The sequence below is a fragment of the Melanostigma gelatinosum genome, assembly GCF_949748355.1.
Source record: "Melanostigma gelatinosum genome assembly, chromosome: 1".
Lineage (NCBI taxonomy): Eukaryota > Metazoa > Chordata > Actinopteri > Perciformes > Zoarcidae > Melanostigma > Melanostigma gelatinosum.
Window position 1 is genome coordinate 16,904,044 of NC_136634.1, and position 21,070 is coordinate 16,925,113.

General features: G+C 45.6%; 1 protein-coding gene across 2 annotated transcripts; it reads right to left on the bottom strand.

Annotated features, from left to right (window-relative positions):
• Window positions 1-350: 350 nt before the first annotated feature.
• Window positions 351-19,863, bottom strand: LOC306797065 (uncharacterized protein). 2 transcript variants are annotated; one of them, XM_079296247.1, is made up of 14 exons: window positions 19,645-19,863; window positions 9,244-9,317; window positions 8,636-8,721; window positions 8,378-8,417; window positions 8,195-8,275; window positions 7,761-7,868; window positions 7,569-7,678; window positions 6,466-6,514; window positions 4,715-4,835; window positions 4,499-4,593; window positions 4,245-4,310; window positions 3,975-4,074; window positions 3,421-3,573; window positions 351-3,308 (listed from the first exon to the last, which is right to left on the bottom strand). In XM_079296247.1, the coding sequence occupies exons 2-14, from the start codon at window positions 9,307-9,309 to the stop codon at window positions 1,915-1,917; spliced, it is 2,469 nt and encodes an 822-aa protein (XP_079152373.1). In that variant the 5' UTR covers window positions 9,310-9,317; window positions 19,645-19,863; the 3' UTR covers window positions 351-1,914. The 2 variants fall into 2 exon arrangements, with proteins under 2 accessions (XP_079152373.1, XP_079152372.1); XM_079296246.1 differs by having other exon boundaries at window positions 8,177-8,275.
• Window positions 19,864-21,070: the final 1,207 nt, after the last annotated feature.

Consider the following 21,070-nt stretch of genomic DNA (forward strand, 5'->3'; position numbering starts at 1 on the left):
TTACTTTTGTACTGATCCATTCCTTTGGAGAGAAATATCAGGGTGCGTGGCATGTATGTTATATTCAGGTGCTGGGGTGGACTCATTGATGAAATACAGCTCGTATATTTGAATGGCCTTATTTGTTGTCTTAGCGCTGTTTCCACATTTGAAGCAATCAACATTTCAAACGCATTCATATTTGAAGTGCCGTTCCTCTTTTTTGCCTACTTTGTGTAAAATACTTTGCACTGCTAGAACCTCTAATATGTACAGTAAGACGATACGATGTTGTGGGTGTGCAATAAATATCTGAAACCAGATGTGGATCGTCTCTGTGGGAAAGAGAAGACAACGGACAACTACGGTTCATCTCTTTATAAAACTCAAATAAGTAGTTGCATAAGTGTACACAAGCTTTGGTCTGAGCTCCAGCATCACTGATGTCAGCCAGCTTCACAAAAAGGAGCGGTGATGTACAGTTGGTCGGGTCACATGACTCGATACTCCTGCAAGCCAGACAGACGTGTGCAGGTCGAGAGTCAAGTTCTTGGGTAAGAATCGCAGCAGAAAGACAAAAGTTCATGAACAAACCGTAAAACATCTGTTAACATCACGTCTTAAGATGAAAAATATTTTTTAGCAGTAACCTGGAACTCCATTAGAAATCAACTGAATACTTAGAGAATTACAAAAGCGATGTTAAGACAGAGTATATAACGTAACAATATAAATGTTTGAGTAAGAGGTCCTTGTACAGTATGTTATGGCTCAACTTCCATTTCTTAAGATCTTTAGCTCTGAGCACCAAAGTCTTTGCAATCGCTGAAACACACCTGTGCATATGAATTATTCTTTTCTGCTCTGTGACAGTATAGAGCAGTGTAATACAGGGTCTGTCTTTTTATTTTTAAGTCTAGCTTACTATGTACACAATCATAAATAGGCATCATAGGAAGCATTTACGTCACGGTCAGGACGAGTCTTCCCAAAAGCCTCGTCACTGGACGTGCGCTTGAATACCAGGACTTCACTTTAGAGCCTGAAGTCAGTTACTGCTGGTCTTTAACACTTCTGACCACCAGATGGCGCTACGCTTAATACATATTGTGGGCGGGATGTTTACTGTAGCTCCATGCTGACAATGTCACATTCATGAAATCCTCCTGTTAAGTCTTATAGTTACACCATATTAATGAATATATACATGGAAACAGAACATTATTGCTGCCAAATCAAGTGTCAGACACACTGATACAAAAAACATTTCTTTGAAATAGAAGAAAATAAGTGAGCGGGCTTCATGTGAATGTCACTTATCTCCACCAGTGACATATTGCACCATGTCTTTCCTGTTGCTGGTGGTCACACATTTAGCACTTCTTTAAAAGTCAGCATGCAAACTGTGTTGGTTGAATCAAGTATTGACCTTAAGATACAGTAAGAACCCATTTCAGTTTGATATGCTGTTAAGATGCTTAAGCCTGCTCACAGTTGACCATAACAGCAGTATAAATGTAGAGGCTTTGGGTGCTTCAGCAAAGATGACCTTACTCTGCAGCCTGAAAAGTCCTCGTGTCGACAGCCTCAGGGCACTGACATCAGGTTTAGACACTTCTGTTGGAACTAACTGGAGATGAAGCGGTGGAACGAGAGGTGGTGCGTAAACACACTCACCCTTTTGTGCAGCAAACGGTAACAGACAGCAGTTTGAAACACAAGTTTGACACTTAGAAAAGTTTACCAAAAAAAAGGTGCGAGTATCACATGCATCTGTACATAGCAATGGAAAGAGTCCTTTCAGTCTCTCTCACACACACGCGCAAGCTACTGGCCTTTCACCTCTTGAATGGCTTTGAAAACTAATCAAGCATCAACAGACAGTTTGAATCATATTGGCGTAGTCGGTGACGCTTGGAAAAATACGTGGGCACTTTAAAAGGTCACTGATTTGGGCAGTTGCTGACCACCTGGAGGAATCCGGCAAAAGTCTGGGCTGGATTGGACCAAGGGCACTCCTACTGCTGACTGTGCTGAGGGCCTAGAGTGGCCTGGGGGAGACCCGGTGTACAACAGTGGTGCTGGGAAAGCAGAACGGTCCCTGGGGCCCCTGGAGAAAGGCTTAGAGTAACCGGGTGAGGTGGCTCTGTGCGTGTCTGAGCAGCTGGCAGCACCACACTGGTAGGGAGAGAATCTGTCAGCGAAATTGTCTGGAGGAGGGGGGATGATGGAGTCCACCACCCAGCTGTCCTCTCCTTCATATTCTGGCTCCTGAGGCAAACTGGGGAGAGCGCACAGCGAGGGAGGAATAGGAGAGGGCGAGGGAGGGATGAACACAGGACGTGGAGGCAGAGGGTGGAGAGCAGCGGCATAGTCTCTGCAGGTGAGGCGTGGGGCAATGCTGTGCATGCTGGGAATTTCCTCAGGCGTGGAGCCCAGCAGCCTCTCCAGGAAGCGGTCGTCTTCATCCGCCTCAGAAAGGTTGTCGTACTGGGAGGTGTTGGAGGGTCGTCGGTCTCCGGTGGGCACCGGCACATAGAGAGAGACCGGGAACTTGGTTGGCTTAGGGGGAGGAAGTCTGGGAGAGGAGGAGGATGTGGCGAAGGCACGGTGAGAGGGAGGCTTTGGGGGAGGAGTTTCTTTCCGTGCGAGATGAAGAGACGTGGGTGGTTTTGGGGGTGGTTTTGGCGATGGCTTCATTTGAGTGGCCAGTGGTGAGGCTGAGCGAGGAGAAGGAGAGCACTGCTGGATCTCTGAGCCCGTCCCAGTGCCCAGGCAGGGTGACCCACCATCCAGACTCCTTTGGTCATTCTGCTCAGTGTCAAAGAAAGGTGGAGGTGGCAGCACTGGAAGGTCCAACTCCTCCTCCGTCTGCACAGCAAGAGCTTCCAAACCAGGGGGCTCATAAGGTGGAGGCCAATCCATCGGCTCTTCCTGGGTCTCAGGGTCTCCAGGCTGGCCTTCCTGTTTTCCGACATCTTCGGTCTGGCTAACCTCTGGAAGAGACTCCTTTACATCCCTGTCCAGTCTGACCTCAGCGCAGGGTTTGTGTGCTTTTGGAGGTAACGGAGGTGCTCTGCAAGGCCTCAAAGTAGGTGTTCCCTGTGTGTGGACTACAACCGGGTCGGGTGAAGACAGAGAAGGAGCTCTCGAGTCCTGGGGCTCCGCGGGCAAAGGGGTCTGGTGTAGGGTGATGCTGACTGCTTGCTGGGCCTCTGCATTGGGTTGCAGATTCACCTTGACCTCCAGAGGAGAGTCAGGCTGCAGAGGCAGAAGGAGAACTGGTCTCTCCTGACCCAGAGGTTTCTTTGGCTGCTCGTCTGACTTGGCTAAAAAAAAAGAAAAGGAAGATCGGGAATATATCAACAAAGGGAAACGTGTTACTTTAGCTTGTAAATGTAGCTTCATCCCGATAAAAGAATAAAAAGAAAACAACTGCACCTGCAGGAGGTTGGTCCAGCTTTTTACTGCGGAGTTCAGACATAGCATCCTGTAAATGTTCAACCACCACGTCATCAGGCAGGAAGAAAGAAACGGCTACCTGCTCCTGGAGAAACTCCCTCAGGTCCTCCAATGGAAGCTTCTGCAGGCGCTCTGATTGGACACAGAAAGTTAACTCATGGAATGGGTGACGCTGGTCTACGAGTAATCTCTCTGATATGAACCATGAATCGCAATTATATTGTAGAAAAGACTTCAACACAGGCCTAACTTTAAGACACAAAGTGAAGAAGTGGCCCGTCAAAAGAATGCAACTGTGCCGAGGCGATGCTCGTGCAGGCGTCCAATGAAAAGTCAGCTTTTGATTCTTCTCCATGGCAACTGCCCACTTGCGTTATGTAAGCCAGTTAGGAGGCAGCCAAGCGAGAGGCAGCATGCGATGTAACACTCGCTGGTATAGCAACAGCAGCCATGGCTGCATCTGGGCATTAAACTGGTTTGACTTGCTCAGCGCCGCACGGCACGAGAGACAACGTAGTCGTCCTCATACTCACTCTTGTGTAACTTGAGGGTTGTATAAGCCATGGCAGTTAGCGTCTTCTCTCCCTCCATCATGTAGATGTCCCATAAACGCAGGGTGAGGGTGAACGGGGTCTGTTATGTAAGACACACAGCAGCAGATTAAAAAAAAACACCAGATGTAGTCCCGTGGTCAAAAGACTATACTGATTAATGGGTTTCAATGCAAAATATCTCTGGCACTAGATATGTACAGGGAGGAAGATTCATGCAGTTTGCATTCTGTTGCGAGTCAAAATACTCACTCTATCAATGAAGCACTGCAAAAACCATTTGGTGGTGTAGATTCCTGTTGTCATCTGCTCCTTGTCCTGTGGGGCAAGAATGAATGAGGATCAGTCTCTATGGGACGGCACTCCACATAATCTGTTCCCAGTTCAGACTCCTGGCCTTCTATTCAAAATGATGAGCCGAATAAAGTGACTGCAGCCCACGACCTCAGCCCCACGTCTCTCGCATGGACAGACAGCGCGAGTCGTACAGATGTACTTTAACTTACCAGGTGTTTCTTCAGCTTTGGCAGCATCTTGGAGAGGATCAGCTCATAGTGGGCCTGGAAACGATACAGCTTGGGAAATCCTGGGATGAAGAACCCTAGCACAGTAAAAAAAACAACTTGATTATTAACTCTCACACATTTTTGTCCTTTTCAATGAGAAGAGTTTATTATATTGGATATGTCGAATGCTCTGGTTTGTTCGCGTCTGTCCCTCACCGTGCATGGCATGCTTGCTGTTAGTGAGGAGCTGGGACAGAGCCCAGAAGGCCTCTTCCTCATTCAGGTACATGAGCAAAATGGCAGCGATCTGACTCATCCCCTGGCAGTAGCTCACCTCCTGGGGGACACATGAGCAGAGACAGGTCCGATTTAACAGGGTGGGCAAATAAGAGGAATTATTCATAATTTAATAGAGCATGATGCACACACACACACACACACACACACACACACACACACACACACACACACACACGCACGCACACACACACGCACACACACACACACACACACACGCGCACGCACGCAGAGACATGAGCGCACCTGAATGACTGATGTGGTCTGAAGCCAGACTGTGGATGTGTGTGGATACACCGCACACGATGACCTACTGTCCATGCAGCTACAGTGTCATAAACACTTTTGCCAGAGGCTGTTCAAATATTTACCCAAAATACATTCTCAGTAATGTCATGTCTTCAATTTGAATTAGCGCCAATTTGACTCCACAATGATTCAATGATTTACGCTAAACACGTCACACGTGGCAAGCACAGATACACAAAACTAGACACACACTCGGTATTTGTCCATATTAAGGCTGATTTATTGTGCAGCCAGAAATGGAGATTCCAAAGTATCCTTTCAAGGAAATACAGTAAATATAGTCACGGTTACTCTGAGGTTAAACTACACATTCTCTGCATTCTTCCCTATCATCTCAGAGGCAAAAGGACAAACCGCCCCCCCCCCCCTCTGTCTCTCTCTTCTACTGACCCAGTTTCTCCTGAGCAGTGTGTGAAGAGGGGAAAAGAGAAGAGAAAAAAAAGGGAACATGCCTGTTTCCTCTGGCTCAAACACCTCCACCGCACAGGAACCGACGACAGAGCCCAATCCGAAAAGCAGACCTGGACTGTGTTCGTGTGCGGGGAGATGTAATGTACTGTACACAAAGCTCTCTTTGCATGGTAATGTTTCTGTCCCTACCAGACGGCAGCAATCTGTGCTTACATGAGAATTATCGTATACAGATTAATCCACATGCATACGTTATGACACAAGCATTTACTGTATTTTAGTAAGCATGTGTTGACACGGAGAATTCTCACTTGGTTGTAAAAGCTAGATTTCACCCAACGGAGACTAACTCTGGCTTGTGGTGGAGAGAGTACAGAAGGACTTTAAAGTAGATGCAAGTACTCATCATCATGTCTAACCTCAGCATCCACAACTGCATTTCAGACTACTGGACAGCAAAGACTGTTAAGATTACAAATAAAAAGGATGAAACTGCCTCGTTTTGGCTATTATGACATATCAGTACTTGAGGTGGAACATGTCTGTCGTTTTTGACAGTGTATCTTAAATCAAGAAAACCAGGCTCTCGTTCCTGGCCTGTTAAATGATAATGTCAAAAGGAGAACTTGGCCTCATGATGCGAGTGCTGACTTATGCGCGCTCACTGGTGGTCTGGCTGTTACACTGCGTTGCTGTACAGGCAGCACCACACTCGTGAATAAAAGATCTCACCAACGGCTATAAACAAGAACAGATGGGTTTAGTGTGCTCGGGCTTTTCTCTGCTCGATCTAAACTAACGCACTTTATGAACTGTTGCACCACTGACGTGCTGCTTTTGCTTCACAGCCAGTGTGCACAAGATTCCTCCATGTTACGTAACACACACCTAGGCATACAACTTCACTTCTGCGCACGCACACACACACACACACACACACACACTTTTACCGTGTTGTAGACAGAGTAAGCTGCTAGTACGTGGAACAGGGCCTGCTGCCTAGAGGGAACAGAGAAACCACCAGTTAAAAATGAGGAAGTGGTTCCTAAGCAACAATAGAGCACATCAAAACAGTGTGTCGGAGTGCGGCGGAGTTTATTCCATTTAAATTCCCGGAGGCCACATGAATAATGAAACCACATGAAACCACCTCATCCCCAAATGAACTCCATCAATCAGCACAGACAGCTGCAAATATCTCAGGGAAGGCTGAGGAAGCCTGTCTGCATCGTATCATCCTGGTAGCATTTGTATAAGTGTGTGCGTGTGTATTTCAGTTGAGAAGTGGCATTAACAAATATAATGTAGACGAGAGAGGATGCCTCCCCTCCAAGCCTCTACGGTAAATACACGTCGTAGAGACGGGAAAGGCCGCTTCAAATAGCTGTCAGTGTCTCGGAGTGAGCAGCAAAGCAGGACCGAGCGTTGTTTTGGTCCGATTGGACTCGCTGGCTTTGAATTGAAGGGGGAAGTACATTACAAAGAGCACTCTGCCTCGCAGTCGGTCTGAATTAATCCGACAAGGACAAACCAGTTGCCTTCAGATCACCATCGTCTCCCACAACTCTGTTGGGAGGCTCATTTAATGTATGTTTAATCTATATCTTTAACATATTAGCATTATATCGATGTGGGCAGTGTGATTATGTACATGGACACTTGATGTCGGTGCACATTTCTGTATGAATACCATTTCCTGTGGGGCTTCATGCACTGACAGGAAGGCTAATAAAACACAAAGGAGGAAACCACCGCTTTGGTTGAGTGCGTGCGTGTGTGTGTGTGTGTGTGTGTGTGTGTGTGTGTGGCGGGGCTGCCACAAAATGTAAGCCCAAGGTCACACTCTGCAGAAACGTAAGGGTAAACCTGAACATGAGAGGTGAGAAAGAAAATATAAACAAGAACCTTGGAGACACAAACGGGGTTCAAGGCAATTGTTATGAAAGCTAAACTGTGTCAATGATTTTACAGGCTAAAGGTCGAATAGCTAATACAAGTAGCTGTATGTGATCCGCAGTAACAAGCTTTCTGGTAAGTGAAGCTAAGAACTCACTTGACTCCAAAGCGGTCCATGAACATGATGTGGTTCCTGAAGGTTCTGTTGACGTCCAGGTCGATCTGTTTGATCTCTGTGGAGAAGTTACGAGCCTGCAGCTTCATTCTCTGGAGGAAAAAAAATAATTGAAAAATTGGTTCTAAAAGCAAATCAGAATGTCACAGGAATTGTCCTTTTTAAGAGTCATACCTCATATTTTCCGACGTTATCTTGTTTGACTTTTTCTATGTCCAAAAGCAAGGCCCAGGCCTGGCCTCTCAGCTGCAGGGGGATGCCTTTATATACACGCTTCACCAACTGAAACACATGTGACATACGAACAGACGTGAATGGGGGACTCTCTAAACACAAAGAGGCCACAACAACTAGAAGAGAGAGGCAGAGAGCCTTGTTAGCTCTCCGGAACAACAAGGACCCATCACGGGCACTTGTGTGCTTCCTTTAACTGTCTAGACCAGCGCGGAGGGGGATAAGGGAATACGCTGGGGTTAAAAGGAGAATGGAAAACAGATTATTAACAGAAGCGGAAATAATACATCAAATAGTTGAGTCGGAAGAAAAAGGGAAGAGAGGGCTAAATTGAAACAGCATGTTGGTGTACTCACCAGTATGGAGTTACACACCTTTTCACTGTTCCTGTACTTGTCCCACTTCTTCACCATCTTCAGCCATTTCTCCACTCGCTCGATCTCATGATGCTTTTGCTGGTGAGAGGAAAGACAAACATACATGTGGTCCAACATTATTTCGAAAAGGGCATCAATGCGTCACAATGTGAACTTGCTACGCAGGTTAAAAATAGATACCTTCTCTTCAAGCGCACTGGGTGTCGGCAGCTCTTTCTCACTGGAGCGGAGAAGCAGAGACACACAGCACGTATTAGAAGTATGGACATTGAGAGGATCACCGGAGGTTGGCACTGATACAGTGCAGCAGCAAAATGTGAGAAAGATAAGAGAAAAGGAGGAAGAGGGACAGATGATATCTATATACAAACAAAGGTGTTCTCCTCGAGTTGAAACGACTGCGAGGAAGCGGGCAGAGCATTGAGTCGGGTGACTTACTGCAGGAAGCCGAAGCGGTCGGTAACCTTATAGATGCTGTAGTCAGCATCCTCCCATGGGTCAATGCGGACACCCTCCTGTCTGCCCTGAAACAACCACATACCATCACTCCTGTTATCGCAACGGTTAGGGGTGACTTACGATGGTGCAAGGCAAACAAACTATGAAACAGAACAACTGGAATAGATTGAACTGCTGGGTAAGCAGTGACAACGTACTTTCTGTCATCGAAACTACACTAAACACTTTGTTTTTTGTCTCATCTTTCACGTGTGGTTCTCGTGTCCTTCTCCTAATGAGTCACTTCAAAGTCATTCCTAGTAATCCCATTTCCTGTTGGTGTTGAATCTACTCAGACCATCTACTCCCCTGTTTTGATGCGTTACGTAGATGCACCTTTACTGCCCTTGTTGGAGGAAATATTATGTTCCAAAGAATCATGGCTTTACTGTTTTTAGATCTTTATGAAGACTTTCATGAGCTGTGTTGCACCATCTGCGCCTCAACTTTGGCAGTGGTTGAAATCAGTCCCAAAGAAATGGCATTATTTTCGATTATCATAAATATTTGTCGTAGTTAGGTGCTGGTATTCCTGTGCACACACTTACCTTGTCATATTTAGAGATGATGTCAATGCGTTCCTCTGCTATCAATGTCTCTATGTCCTTCTTCATGTCAAAATCTAGAAGCAGGCAAACAAAAATGGCATTCATAATGATCAGAATTGGCATAAAGCGTTTCAATGAGACATTGTGCGAGTATGTGCGTTTATAAGACATTGTAGTTCGGTGAGTTACTGCTGGTCGTTGGTGTGGACGATGAAGACATGATCACGTACTGGACTGATAACGGTCGCAAAAGATACTTTGAGATACTTGAGTTTGTAAAGATGAGAGTGCAGAACAATTACAGATCAGTGCTAAGCTGGAAGGATTCCCGTGTTACTGAAGAACACTCAGCATTGTTAAACAGGTCCTGAAGGGGCTCTGACCTGTGTGAATCCCCCCCCCCCCCATGCTAGTGGTGGGTACAGTGACGTCATCTTATCCCCTGAGATGAAAAAGACCACACAATGCTCTCCTTCCCATACCTCTCACCATCAGATCAGCTCATTATTACTAACTATCTTACTCACCAAAGCCCAAAAAGAACAGAAACTCATCTGACAAATCATACAAATTGCTGCTCCTTTAAAAGTAGACATGGTACGCAGCGTGCTGGAGCAACTTCCTGTTGGGGTTGTGCCCAGAGCTTCAGCCGACAAAACGCTAGACCTCAGCTCGAGGTCACAGTGTGAAGTTATAAGTAGTGATGCACTGAACATGATTCTTTTTGGAGGAAACAGTCAGTGTATTGTATGCCCCTTAAAAGGATGCAGACGTTGAGTCTCTCGGTTAGCAAGCAGTGGTTGAAAAAGAAAACAAAAAAGAAGATTTAATACAATTCATGTCAAAGTGGTTTCAAACAGCATACAGAAGCAAAATACTTCAAAACGTGAAAACTCATGTTAGATTTTGTTGTTGATATGTTGTGTGACTGTCATTGGCTGTTTAGGGATATTAATAATAGTCTGTTCCTCATTTTCCAAATTTCAGATTTTTGTTTTAGCTCAAGTCAGACTGCGAGTGAAACAGAACGATTTAGATCGACCCTCTCACAATATCAAACAATCTGAACCGTTTTCCCCTCCTTGATCTTGAAACGCAGATATACTGTGTAAAACAACCCAACAGTCCTCTGGTGTGTTTCCAGACTCAGACAGGTGCATTACTTTATGATTCATAATCCCTTTTTACCTCAAACTAATGGAAAACATACATAAAGAGATAAAGAAAGCATGTCGATATGGACACGTGTGTTATTCCAAGACCATTTGAGTGTTAATCGCAAGCAGGCATCGTAGGCCAGTGGGTGATATAAGGCATGCATAATGAAGGGTGACACAGTCATGTCCATGGGACTCTGTTTCTATAACATGTGGGTGTGAACATCCGGATTGTTAGCGGCTCATAATACAATACAGAGGCAAGAAAGAGACAGACTGAGCTGAGCCCATGAGGAAAGAGACAGAGAAGTGGACAACTGAGGCCAGAGTCCTTGATGAGACCAGAACTCTGATGGTCCTGGAGCCCCCCTCCCACCACTGTCTCACAGCATAACCCCCCCCCCCCCCCCCTGCCCGACCCTCTAAGCCTGCCTGGAGCTTGATGAGCTCTGGCAGCGGGCTCGGCTGTTTAGCAGTTGTCAGGGCTGAATAATCCCCCAAGAACGAACAGCCTCTCCGCTCATTTGCCAGACCAGCATCTCAGAGTGAAGTTTGGATATGAAGAAATATGGCATTTATGTGGAGATAAAAGAAACGGATACAAAACCCAACAAAGCCTTTGTCATAACGCTGACACCTTAAATGCGGGACAGGTGACGAAGTTAAGACAATATAAACGAAAGTTACATTTGTAGGACGATCTACAACACGTGAAATAAAATATAATCAACTAAATGAATTGCCAGTTGTGACACTCCAAAACAAAAGATGTATTTCAGAACCATTCAGTGACTTCTGTTTGAAAAGGTCTCAGGCTTTAAAGGAAAACTCCACAGAAGAGCCCGCTGCAACAAATGCCATGACTGAGGAATACTTTCACTGACGTCTGACAACACGAGTAGCCAGCTGAGCCCTCAGGCGCTATGCGTGTCTGAAACGCCTCGCAGCAACAGGTGTGTGTGGCACCTGCCGCCTCACACACAGACCCTTGTGCCGACCACGACGATGGGCGATTTCCACAACATAATGTACACCGTGGTGCCAGCACAGTGGGCCAACTGACTGTCGTTGGGCATCACATTTCAAGATGAAGTTTGTTTAAGAATCATTTGTGTTTTGGGTCAGATATTATAGCTATAAACTCTCTCTTTAACTACACTGAGGGTGGGAATTTCATTTTATACAAAAAGGTGTGAAGAAGAAAATAGATAAGCAGAGTGCACAGGGAGTGAGAAGGTGCAACTGAAGCTTTACTTTATCCTTTTCATCAGGTGCCAAGTCATTTACGCCATAGAAATCTGACCCCCAGAAGCTGAGCATCCAGTGTTCTCCTTCAAAACAACAGCTGAGCGTCTCGTCGAACAGGTGGCTAGTGTAACCACACCACCAAGAAAATGGCCTCCGCTGTTCTATGCTTTCCTTTTTACAATTCCCTTTTTCTTTGTTCATCTCAGGTCAAAACTAGTTCAGGTTTTCCTAGGCGTCAGCATATAAAACAGCTGCAAGGTGGCACCATCAACATGCTCTAACCTCGTCTATGTCCTCTGATCAGGGGAAATGTCTGTCGAGTAGTACTTTACACAAGTCACTCGGCTTCAAAGTAGAAATGGGGTGAATATCAGGAGTTGGAAGTGTTAAGCATCAAAGTGATGTCTCAATAACAGAAACGTTACATAGATGTGAAACGTTGTGTTGAACTCCTTGCGGCCGCTGATTATTTGAAGACATACAGATTATAAATACTTCTAAAGGCCAAACCATCATTTTCTTTCCCCAGCTACAATTCCTATTTCACAGATGAAGTCAAACATACATGAGTACCAAGAGTTGTGAGACATAACTAAGCATAACGTGACTCACTTGAAGGCTCTGGAGGGGCCTTCAAGTGAGTCACGTGATTCTGAAAGAGAGGTTTTTCATACAAGCTGCACGTGGGGTGTTGTGAAGCGTTTTCAATCACGAGTGTTCGCGGACTGTTGTGCTTCATCTTCAGCTTCCAGCTGTTTACTTCCTGTGTTGAGTCTCCAGACTGCTGATAGTATTGTGTTGGGGTCAGGAAGAAAAGGAAACCGGTGACCGGCACTCCTTTTACAACAGGTTCAATAAGAACTGTGACGAGAGTCTGACAACAAAATGAGTCTCCATCCAAGGAAAACCCTTTTACAGACAAAACATCAAATGATCCAGACTTACAGTCAGCAAGAAAGATGTGAGTAATGCCCAAAGGTGGTCAGTTCACATCGACACTGCTGGTATTTTGCTTGTGAGTCACCAACACAGCTGAGGCCCCTCATTGGGCGAGCCATCAAGGGCCTTACATCCTGTGGTTGGTGCAAAGAAATTTCCTTTGAACAGCTATTTCTAAGAAAAGTGGCTGAGAAAAGTTGCAGTGGGGATCGGGGTGTGAAACTGATGGAAGCGGGAGATAAAAAGGGAGTAAGCAGCAGAGAAGGTTCCTGAGCGGGAGAGAGATCTTACAAATACAGTCCTGAAGACAAATATAGCAAGAAAGAGATTAATTTAAGGTGTAAATTAGTTACAGCTTTTAAATCGTAGACAAGCTGAACATTTCAGATGAGTCCAGGGACAACACAGGTGTTCACATCTTCTATGTTAAAACACAGCAATCCTTCCACGCCTCTCAAAGTGTAGGCGGCGTGAGGCCGAGGTGGTGAGAAAGCGGATCGTGAGCCACAGCTGCAGATGGCTAATGCACAATTAATGTGCAGTGAAAAAACCCCTCTGTGGCTAAATTTTGATAACCTGCTTGCTTACAGGATACAATACTTTGAGCCTGCAGTCTACGTGACATCATTTCCTGTTATGACATGGCGCTCTAAATCTAGCTTGCGTATATAAATTTTCAGAGCACTGTTGTAACCACACACAGCTTGCACAGCGCTCTGAATCCGTGGTGTTTGGCAGAGATGCGGCAGTCAGAACCTCCTTTACTGATTCATCACAGAACGGTCCGGCCTCGAAATGTGTCGCATCTTCCCGATGTGTTCAGTCCTGCTGTGACCCACATGGCCTCAAGTTTCACAGAGAAAGCCAGAAATACGTAAGACTTTCATGAGTCAGAATAACTAGGACAAGTCAATTTATTGCAAAAGACTTTTAAGGAGGAAACATGGAAACCCCAAAGGCCATTTATTCCTGTTTTAAAGCAAAGTAGGCTTGCTAGTATGTCTCACTGAAATACATTCAGCTGTGTTTGCTTACTCTCTACTCAATTTCACGGTGGTAATAAAGTCAAAAACATGTCCTCTTTTACATAAACTTCTACATTTCCTTGTTCCATAATCATCTCTCTTTTGGCACATGATCAATCTTAATCTGAGCAGCAGTCCGAGAGTTAAGGCAGAGGATTATACAAGAGCAAAAATCTGAATGACAGCCCGAGATTAGGAAGAGTCTGGCAGTACTCGACTGTGGAACCTCCGCGTAGAGTGAGCTCCACTGGACTGAGAGTGAGGGGTGTGTATACGTGGCTGTGTATCAGCGGGCAGACATCTTGAGCTGAAACTACTTCAGGGTGTGGAGAGTCAAACAGAAATAAGTTCTGGTCTTCCTCCCACTTACAGGTTTTGCATTAGAACCCAAAGGAACCGATTTATCTCGGTCATTTTAAGATTTTGATCACGTTCACCACAGAGCGTCTTTGTGGTTGGCACTCCGACCCGCTTCCCAAACTGCTGATGGCGTGACGAAGGAGAAGACGACAGATGTTTGGTTCATTTCACCACGGAATGATTCGGCAATGCTGCGTGGTCAGCCAAACGACGCTCTGGCTCTGAGATCAGACCAGCTCAGGCCATGCACTCATTCAACCTGGTTAACCTCACCGAGCAGAAGCTACTCCCATACCGTGCATGCGTGTCATGCATCACCATGGATTACTGCCCTGCACACGAGGAGAGTAACTGAAACTACCACCCGGCAAAATACCATCGGCAACTACGACAACACCATCTGATGTTGATTATTCAAGGGCTTTCTTGTAGTCGAACAGACGACAGACAGAAAACCTTATCACATGCCACCCATTAATGTAATTCAGTCCTTTTCTGTTTGTCTCCAGTACACCTAAATCCCATGATGTCTATGTTTCCGTTTGCACATTGTCATATGTGTATATATATCCCATATAACCCATCTTAAGATGTCATAAAACACATTAAATGTCGTACTTTTGCAACCGTGTTGTAATCATTTCAGTAATTACTAACACAATTCACTGCAATGAACTTCAAAGACTGCTTTGTAATGCACTCTGTGTGTTACATTGCATTAATGCTGTAGGCTGGTGGTGATTGTGGAGAACACGCATATCTTTCCAGCTCAGAAAAAGGAACGAGGCCTACAAGCGACCACATGGCTCTAATTTCCACATGAAGAAGTCTGAAGTCCCAGATGGCTTCAGAGCTTCAGTTTTAATGAGAGAGAGAGAGAGAGAGCGAGAGAGAGAGAGAGAGAGAGAGAGAGAGAGAGAGAGAGAGAGAGAGAGAAAGAGAGAGAACGAGAGAGAACGAGAGAGAAAGAGAGAGAGAGAGAAATGGGGATCGCTCAAAAAGGTGTTTCTTTCTATTTTCAGCAGGGGCACGGTAGCTGGGGAAATATATCAGATGTCTTTTCTTGCTGATAAAGTACCTCCTGTCCTGGTTTACATATTCCAGCCACAGACTGCAGTCATGTTCACCCTCAACAGATCTTTTGTTAATTTCCTCTAAACACAACGCTCATTTGGCAGCTGAAAACAAATGGATGTTATAAAAAGGGAGCCCCTCTGAGACTAAGAGCAGAACGAAGTCGCCCGCAGGAAATCTAAGCAGGCTGGTAGATGTTCAACAGCTCGCTCTTCCTTTAAAGGGAGGTATGGAGTCCAGATGGAACTTCAGAGACACAGTTAAACTGACAAACCTGGATCACTGTCCGCTTGAGTAACAATACACAAGTGTGAATAACTGGTATAAAAAACACAGAGCAGGTTTTACCTTGTTTGCCATCTTCAAGCATGTTGCCCACAATGATCAATCATGACACATACAGCGAATGACACGTGTATGTAAAAATAACCCAGACACTTCAATTCCATCATCCTGCAGACAGTAGAAGGATGCAAATGTTTAAGGTCCATGCTGCCAAACATGTGCTCTGCAGGTGTGACGGTGCATGGACAATGGACAATTGTTCACCCTCGCCCCTGTGGTTCCTCTCAGGAATTTAACATAGCGGCTATCGACTCACGGCAAAGCATGGCAAACAGTGAGCTCACCTAATCTACTCTCGACTGGGTTGAAGCAACCACCGACACCATATGAACTAGAAAATCCACTTAGGAAAGGATACCAAATTAGGCCAATGAGAGAAGACAACTGGGCAGCCTTGATGGCCAGACACTACGTCTCCTTCACAAGAGAGTCCACGTCTTTCTTGCTGTCTGAGCCTCTTTTTCCTCCGTCTCCCTCCGATTCATTTGTACGCTGTAAGATTTGTGTTTATGCATAGAAACAGGGACTGCGTGACCCCATGGGTGAAACATCCAGAGCACAGGGACCCGGGGAAACTAAGCACATGGCTGAGAATAGCTTTTTGTCCCCAATGGGCTTTTCTGTCCTGCTCCACTCTGCATTACCACTGTCGCTCTGCCTTATCGTTTCTCCCCCAAAGCTGAGCACATACAACACAGATCGGCCAAAAACACTCACCATCCCAAACTAACCAACCTCCCCCCCCAATCTTAACAAAAGGAAATAACAAGTGGGAATCTGAGGAAGGAGAGCTCTCTATCACCTCACCCTGCATCTGACCCGGCCTGAGAACTGTCTCTGGTCCTTACTGCCGCGTCTAAATATAACAATCACCACACAAAGTTTGAGCCGCTGGAGTCTCAGGCCAGCCAGAGAAGCCTAGTTTCCCAGGGTGGCAGCACATTTTCAAAGGGGATGGTATGAGGAGGACAGGAATGTCAAGGGAACAGGATTCATAAACACAAAACCGCATGACGGGGCCGAGAAAGCCAAACTCTTATAAATGGATCCTCTTGCTTGCAAAGGATTCATAAGAGTCCTAAAACCATCTGTGAAGCCAGAGGAAACACTCTCATCTAGTTTAAATAACTGGTGCTTTACTTTACAAACAAGCACTGTTACGTTCTAAACTAACATTTGAATATGAGGTTGAACAACCTATAATGCACGGGTGGAAATACACGCTATTTAGGAAAGTTATGCAGTCTCTCCCACTTACTGTCAAGTTATTTTGAAATTCCAGCTTTTAACTCAACGGCCATTTTCAAAAACATCCTTAAAAACTTCCTCCAGCAGGACTAACGTCCTTCACGGCACCGAGATGCCAACGCCGCACGGTCAACCAGCTCCAGACAACATGAGATCTGCTGCAACGCACCACATCACAGCAACTGAGCCAATAATTCAAAAAGGTCAACAACACCTGCTGAACGCCAGTCAAGAGCGCAGCAGAAATCAAGCTAGGCTCACTGATGCACACATGCTGGTTGTTTGGTTATCATAGTTTTTGTGCTCAAATGATGTGTACAAGCACAGACACACAGGATTATGGAACACTGGAGGGAAATTGTAATTTCGCCGTGATTCAACAACAGAAGGAGGTTAAATATACGGCGTAAAAAACAATCTGAAATGGCATCTAAAAGAGAGACAAAGCAGAGACAATAATAGAGGGGGAATTCCAAATCAGCCTAATTTAGCCTTCATACAAATGCCACAAAACAAACAACTATACGGGCTATTATCCCATAGAGCCATTACTCATCTCCTCAGTGGTGGGTCTGTTTGCAGCCCGAGTGACCATCTTCAGTCTCAACAGTAGTGTGACCTTAATTTTACGAATGATAGTGTGTTGGGAATAGATTTAGCTAATTTATAGACGGTTTCAGCTCATGCACTAGCTCCAGCAGAGGCTCACTCTACAGCCCAAATCAATGCAGTGTGATGATCACTTCATGTTAGCGAGCAGGGCTGATCCCACGGTCCACACACGCAGGTTTGTGGAACTGGAACTGAAAATAGCACGTAGGTGTGAGTGTGACAGCCTGTCCACGTGTACCCCTGACTATCAGCCAGTCTGTGCTGCGATACGCTCCAGCACCTTGTGACCCCGACCAAAAGAAGAAGAGATATGGAAATGCCATACCTCCAAGACAAGACATCTGGAAAGATAACACTGAACCTCTGAGAAGACATTTCATGAGTCACACAGCAGGGCTAAAGCCCCTCTGTCTTGTTAATGTTGGCAAAAGGCTTCGGTATCTGGTGCGTTTTGTGACACCGGGCATATCATAAAGCCCCTATTCAGGCAGACAAAAAGGTCATTGAACCCTCTCCACCGAAATCATATTGTCACAATAGAATACAATGAAGGCGGCTTGTTGGAGAGTTACGAGAGAACCACACATGAAAGTCAAATTTGGTCTGATAAGGATAAAACTATTCAATCATATTGAATTGAGCAGTTTTGTTAACCAAACTAAACCTCAACATATCATTTACAATACCGCTGCAATGCTTTCATCCAGGAAATGAATAGATGCCAATGCTTTTGATGCATCGTGCAGTGAGATAAGTGGTGATTTACATTATGAAAATGAAGAAGAAAAAAACGTATTCACAAACTGAGAGTACGCTGCTGACTGAGGCCCATTCACAGGCATACACACTAAATAATGGCTCACATGCTCTGCCTCACACGTGGCTCACATCCTGTTGGCATCAGCGAGGGCAGTCGGATCATTGTTCAAGTCCCTGAAAGCCTTCTACAAATTACTGTTAAAATCACACACATTTTTATAAAAGTCAAACTCCTCCAGCAAAGCAAAACTTTTTCAAGGCTTTTCTTTGATGTGGCAACTCATTGGGACTTGATCTCTCAGATCACAAATCAAACCATCTGACACCAGCAGGGCCGCGGAGCAGAGAGCGGTACACGATGCAGGAGGAACGCGATGCTGAGGGACGGGCGGATGACGGCCCTGTCACATGCATCACACTAAAGCACAGCAACAGTGCTGTCACCTTTCCGGCGTGGAGCTTCCTCCTCAAACCACAAGCAAGAGTGTCACACCCTGAAGGCTGAACATAGGAACAATAAAATAAAGATACAAAATGTTCCATGCTTGTGGGCGTGTGCAGCTAAGAGACAATACTACTCATCATTGTGCACATCTTTTGTGGACTGACTTGTGATTAGATCCTGTGCACCCAGACGCATTGGACTGCAGACATGTATGCACACAAACAAACACAAATCTGTCTCCTTCCCGATGCAGGCACAAACAATGATGAGGCACACCAATTAATGACTGTGCCAAGTTAACCTTTCAAAAGGGGGACCACGCATGACACACACACACACACACACACACACACACACACACACACACACACACACACACACACACACACACACACACACACACACACACACACACACACACACACACAGACACAGACACAGACCAGTTACTGACTGTTTGGACGCTGGAGCATCTGTGGGTTGTGTTGGGTGAAATCCTGCTCGCTCCAGTGACGAGGACCGTGTTTCCTTTTAGCATTAAATGCATTATCTCGATCACAAGTACAGTTCCTGATTCTGACACTTGTCTCACACTTGCAGCCTACGTTCATGAGATAAAATGCGGAACTTAAGGATGTTCAAGACTGAAAACACAGAGAGGGATCTCACAAACACACGCTGTTTGATGAGAGTGGGTAACCAGAAAACAGAGGACAGATAGGCGGATCCCATCGTGGACACATATCTCGCAATCCTAGCCGGAGTTTATATGCTATTTAAATTCTGGAGAGCCCATGAAGAGTGATGCAAAATCAGAAATCCCCCGAGAGAAGCGCTCGATCTTACCACAGAAGATAGCCTCGCAATCTACTCTTACAGTAAAATGATTCGGTTCCTATAAACAAAAAACACCAGCATACATCTCCATTTATATAAATCACGTGCACAATGGGAGACCATCGACATCCAGAGCTGTCCACGCAATAATAACGTGAGGTATGGCTCCGGATACTGGTTTGTAGAGGATTACGCAAGTTGGAAAAACACAAAAAGGACAAAATACAAGACATTCAGGCGACAAGTACTCTGTGGCCACTCACGTCCATGTGTTTCCAGGGCTAATTACTGTCCAGTGAGTGAAGAGTAAACAGTGTAGTAGAGACACTAATGTTCCGTCGTCGCTGCTTACCTTGTGGAGAGACGTCCCTTCCTCTGCTGCGCTGTACCTACAAGTAGAGACTAAATGCACTATTCTCATTATCTCCCTCGCTGTCCAGAGGAGCCCGTCACCGAACCACGGACAGCACCACCACCGTGCTGAAGACTCGTCCCCGACTGTCGACGAGCGTCGCTGATATCGATGCTGGTCAAACGGACGCACCCCCTCGTCCAGCTCCACATGCCGCGAGCTGGGCTGTAGCTGTCTGGCAAGGCGGCACGCCAGTGACAGTGACGCACGAGCACGCGCACGATTGGCGGCAGCACGTGCACGAGCCTTCTTCTTCTTTAAATTTGATTGGCGGGTCGCAACCAACTTGTACAGGTGCATACCGCCACCTACTGTACCGGAGTGTACAAACTCTTTGACAAGAAACGGTCCTCTTGCGCCCTCTTGTGGACAAACGGTGGACCTACTGGGACGTTGCCCCGTGTTTTATAGATAAATACGTTTGCGTTTGTTCTTAAATCAACAACCAGACTTATTTGTCCTTCTTCCTGATTTGAGTGGCGGTTGCAGCCAATTTAGCTGAGACTCTCGTCCTATTTGTGACCCTCATAGAGGTGAACATACCCAGTGTTTCATTAAGGTAAATGAAAAGCGGATGATTAGAATAGAGAATAGAATAGAAATGTACTTTATTCATCCCCAAGGGGAAATTTGTCTGTGGCAGCAGCAAACAGGGTTACACAATAAAATAAAATATTGGGTATGGAAAATGCACACTATATACAATATAATAAAATAACAGAGCAGGACCTATTCAATTTAAGAAACAAAGTAATAAAAATGCACAGCATATACACTGAATAGAATTATATTGAATTAACTAAGTAGGAAAAAAATAATTAAAATAAAATAAACAAAAGAGCACAAGATCACCAACAGCAGCAACAACGGTGTTTCCTCAAGAAGAAGAGTCGACTCATCCCCTTCTTGTACACAGCGTTGATGTTGTTCTTCCAGTTCAGTCTGCTGTCGATGGAGACACCCAGGTACTTGTACTCCTCCATGTCCACATCCTCTCCCAGAACTCTCAGCGGTTGTGGAGCCGTCGTCTTCCTCCTGAAGTCGACCACCATCTCTCTGGTCTTGGTCACGTTCAGACGCAGGTGATTTCTACCGGCCCACTCCACAAAGTCCTCCACTACTGCCCTGCACTCCTCCTCCCGTCCATCCCTTATACACCCGACCACTGCAGAGTCAACAGAGAACTTCTGCAGATGGCATGACACAGAGTTGTACTGGAAGTCAGTGGTGTACAAGGTGAACAGGAAGGGAGACAGAACAGTTCCCTTCGGTTGCCTAATCATCCTTTTGTGTGACAAGTATATGTTCTCCTTATTCATCCCATTAGTCATCTTGTGACTCATCCTATTTATCTCTGGACCTGGAC

Bases quoted from the DNA above. Each gene is read 5' to 3' on its own strand.
- LOC306797065 (XM_079296246.1), bottom strand. From the start codon at position 9,309: ATGAAGAAGGACATAGAGACATTGATAGCAGAGGAACGCATTGACATC. The intron at 8,722-9,243 runs GTAAGTGTGTGC...TGGTTGTTTCAG, and splicing joins TCATCTCTAAATATGACAAG to GGCAGACAGGAGGGTGTCCG. The intron at 7,869-8,176 runs GTGAGTACACCA...CATGTGTTTCAG, and splicing joins AGGTGTGTAACTCCATACTG to TTGGTGAAGCGTGTATATAA.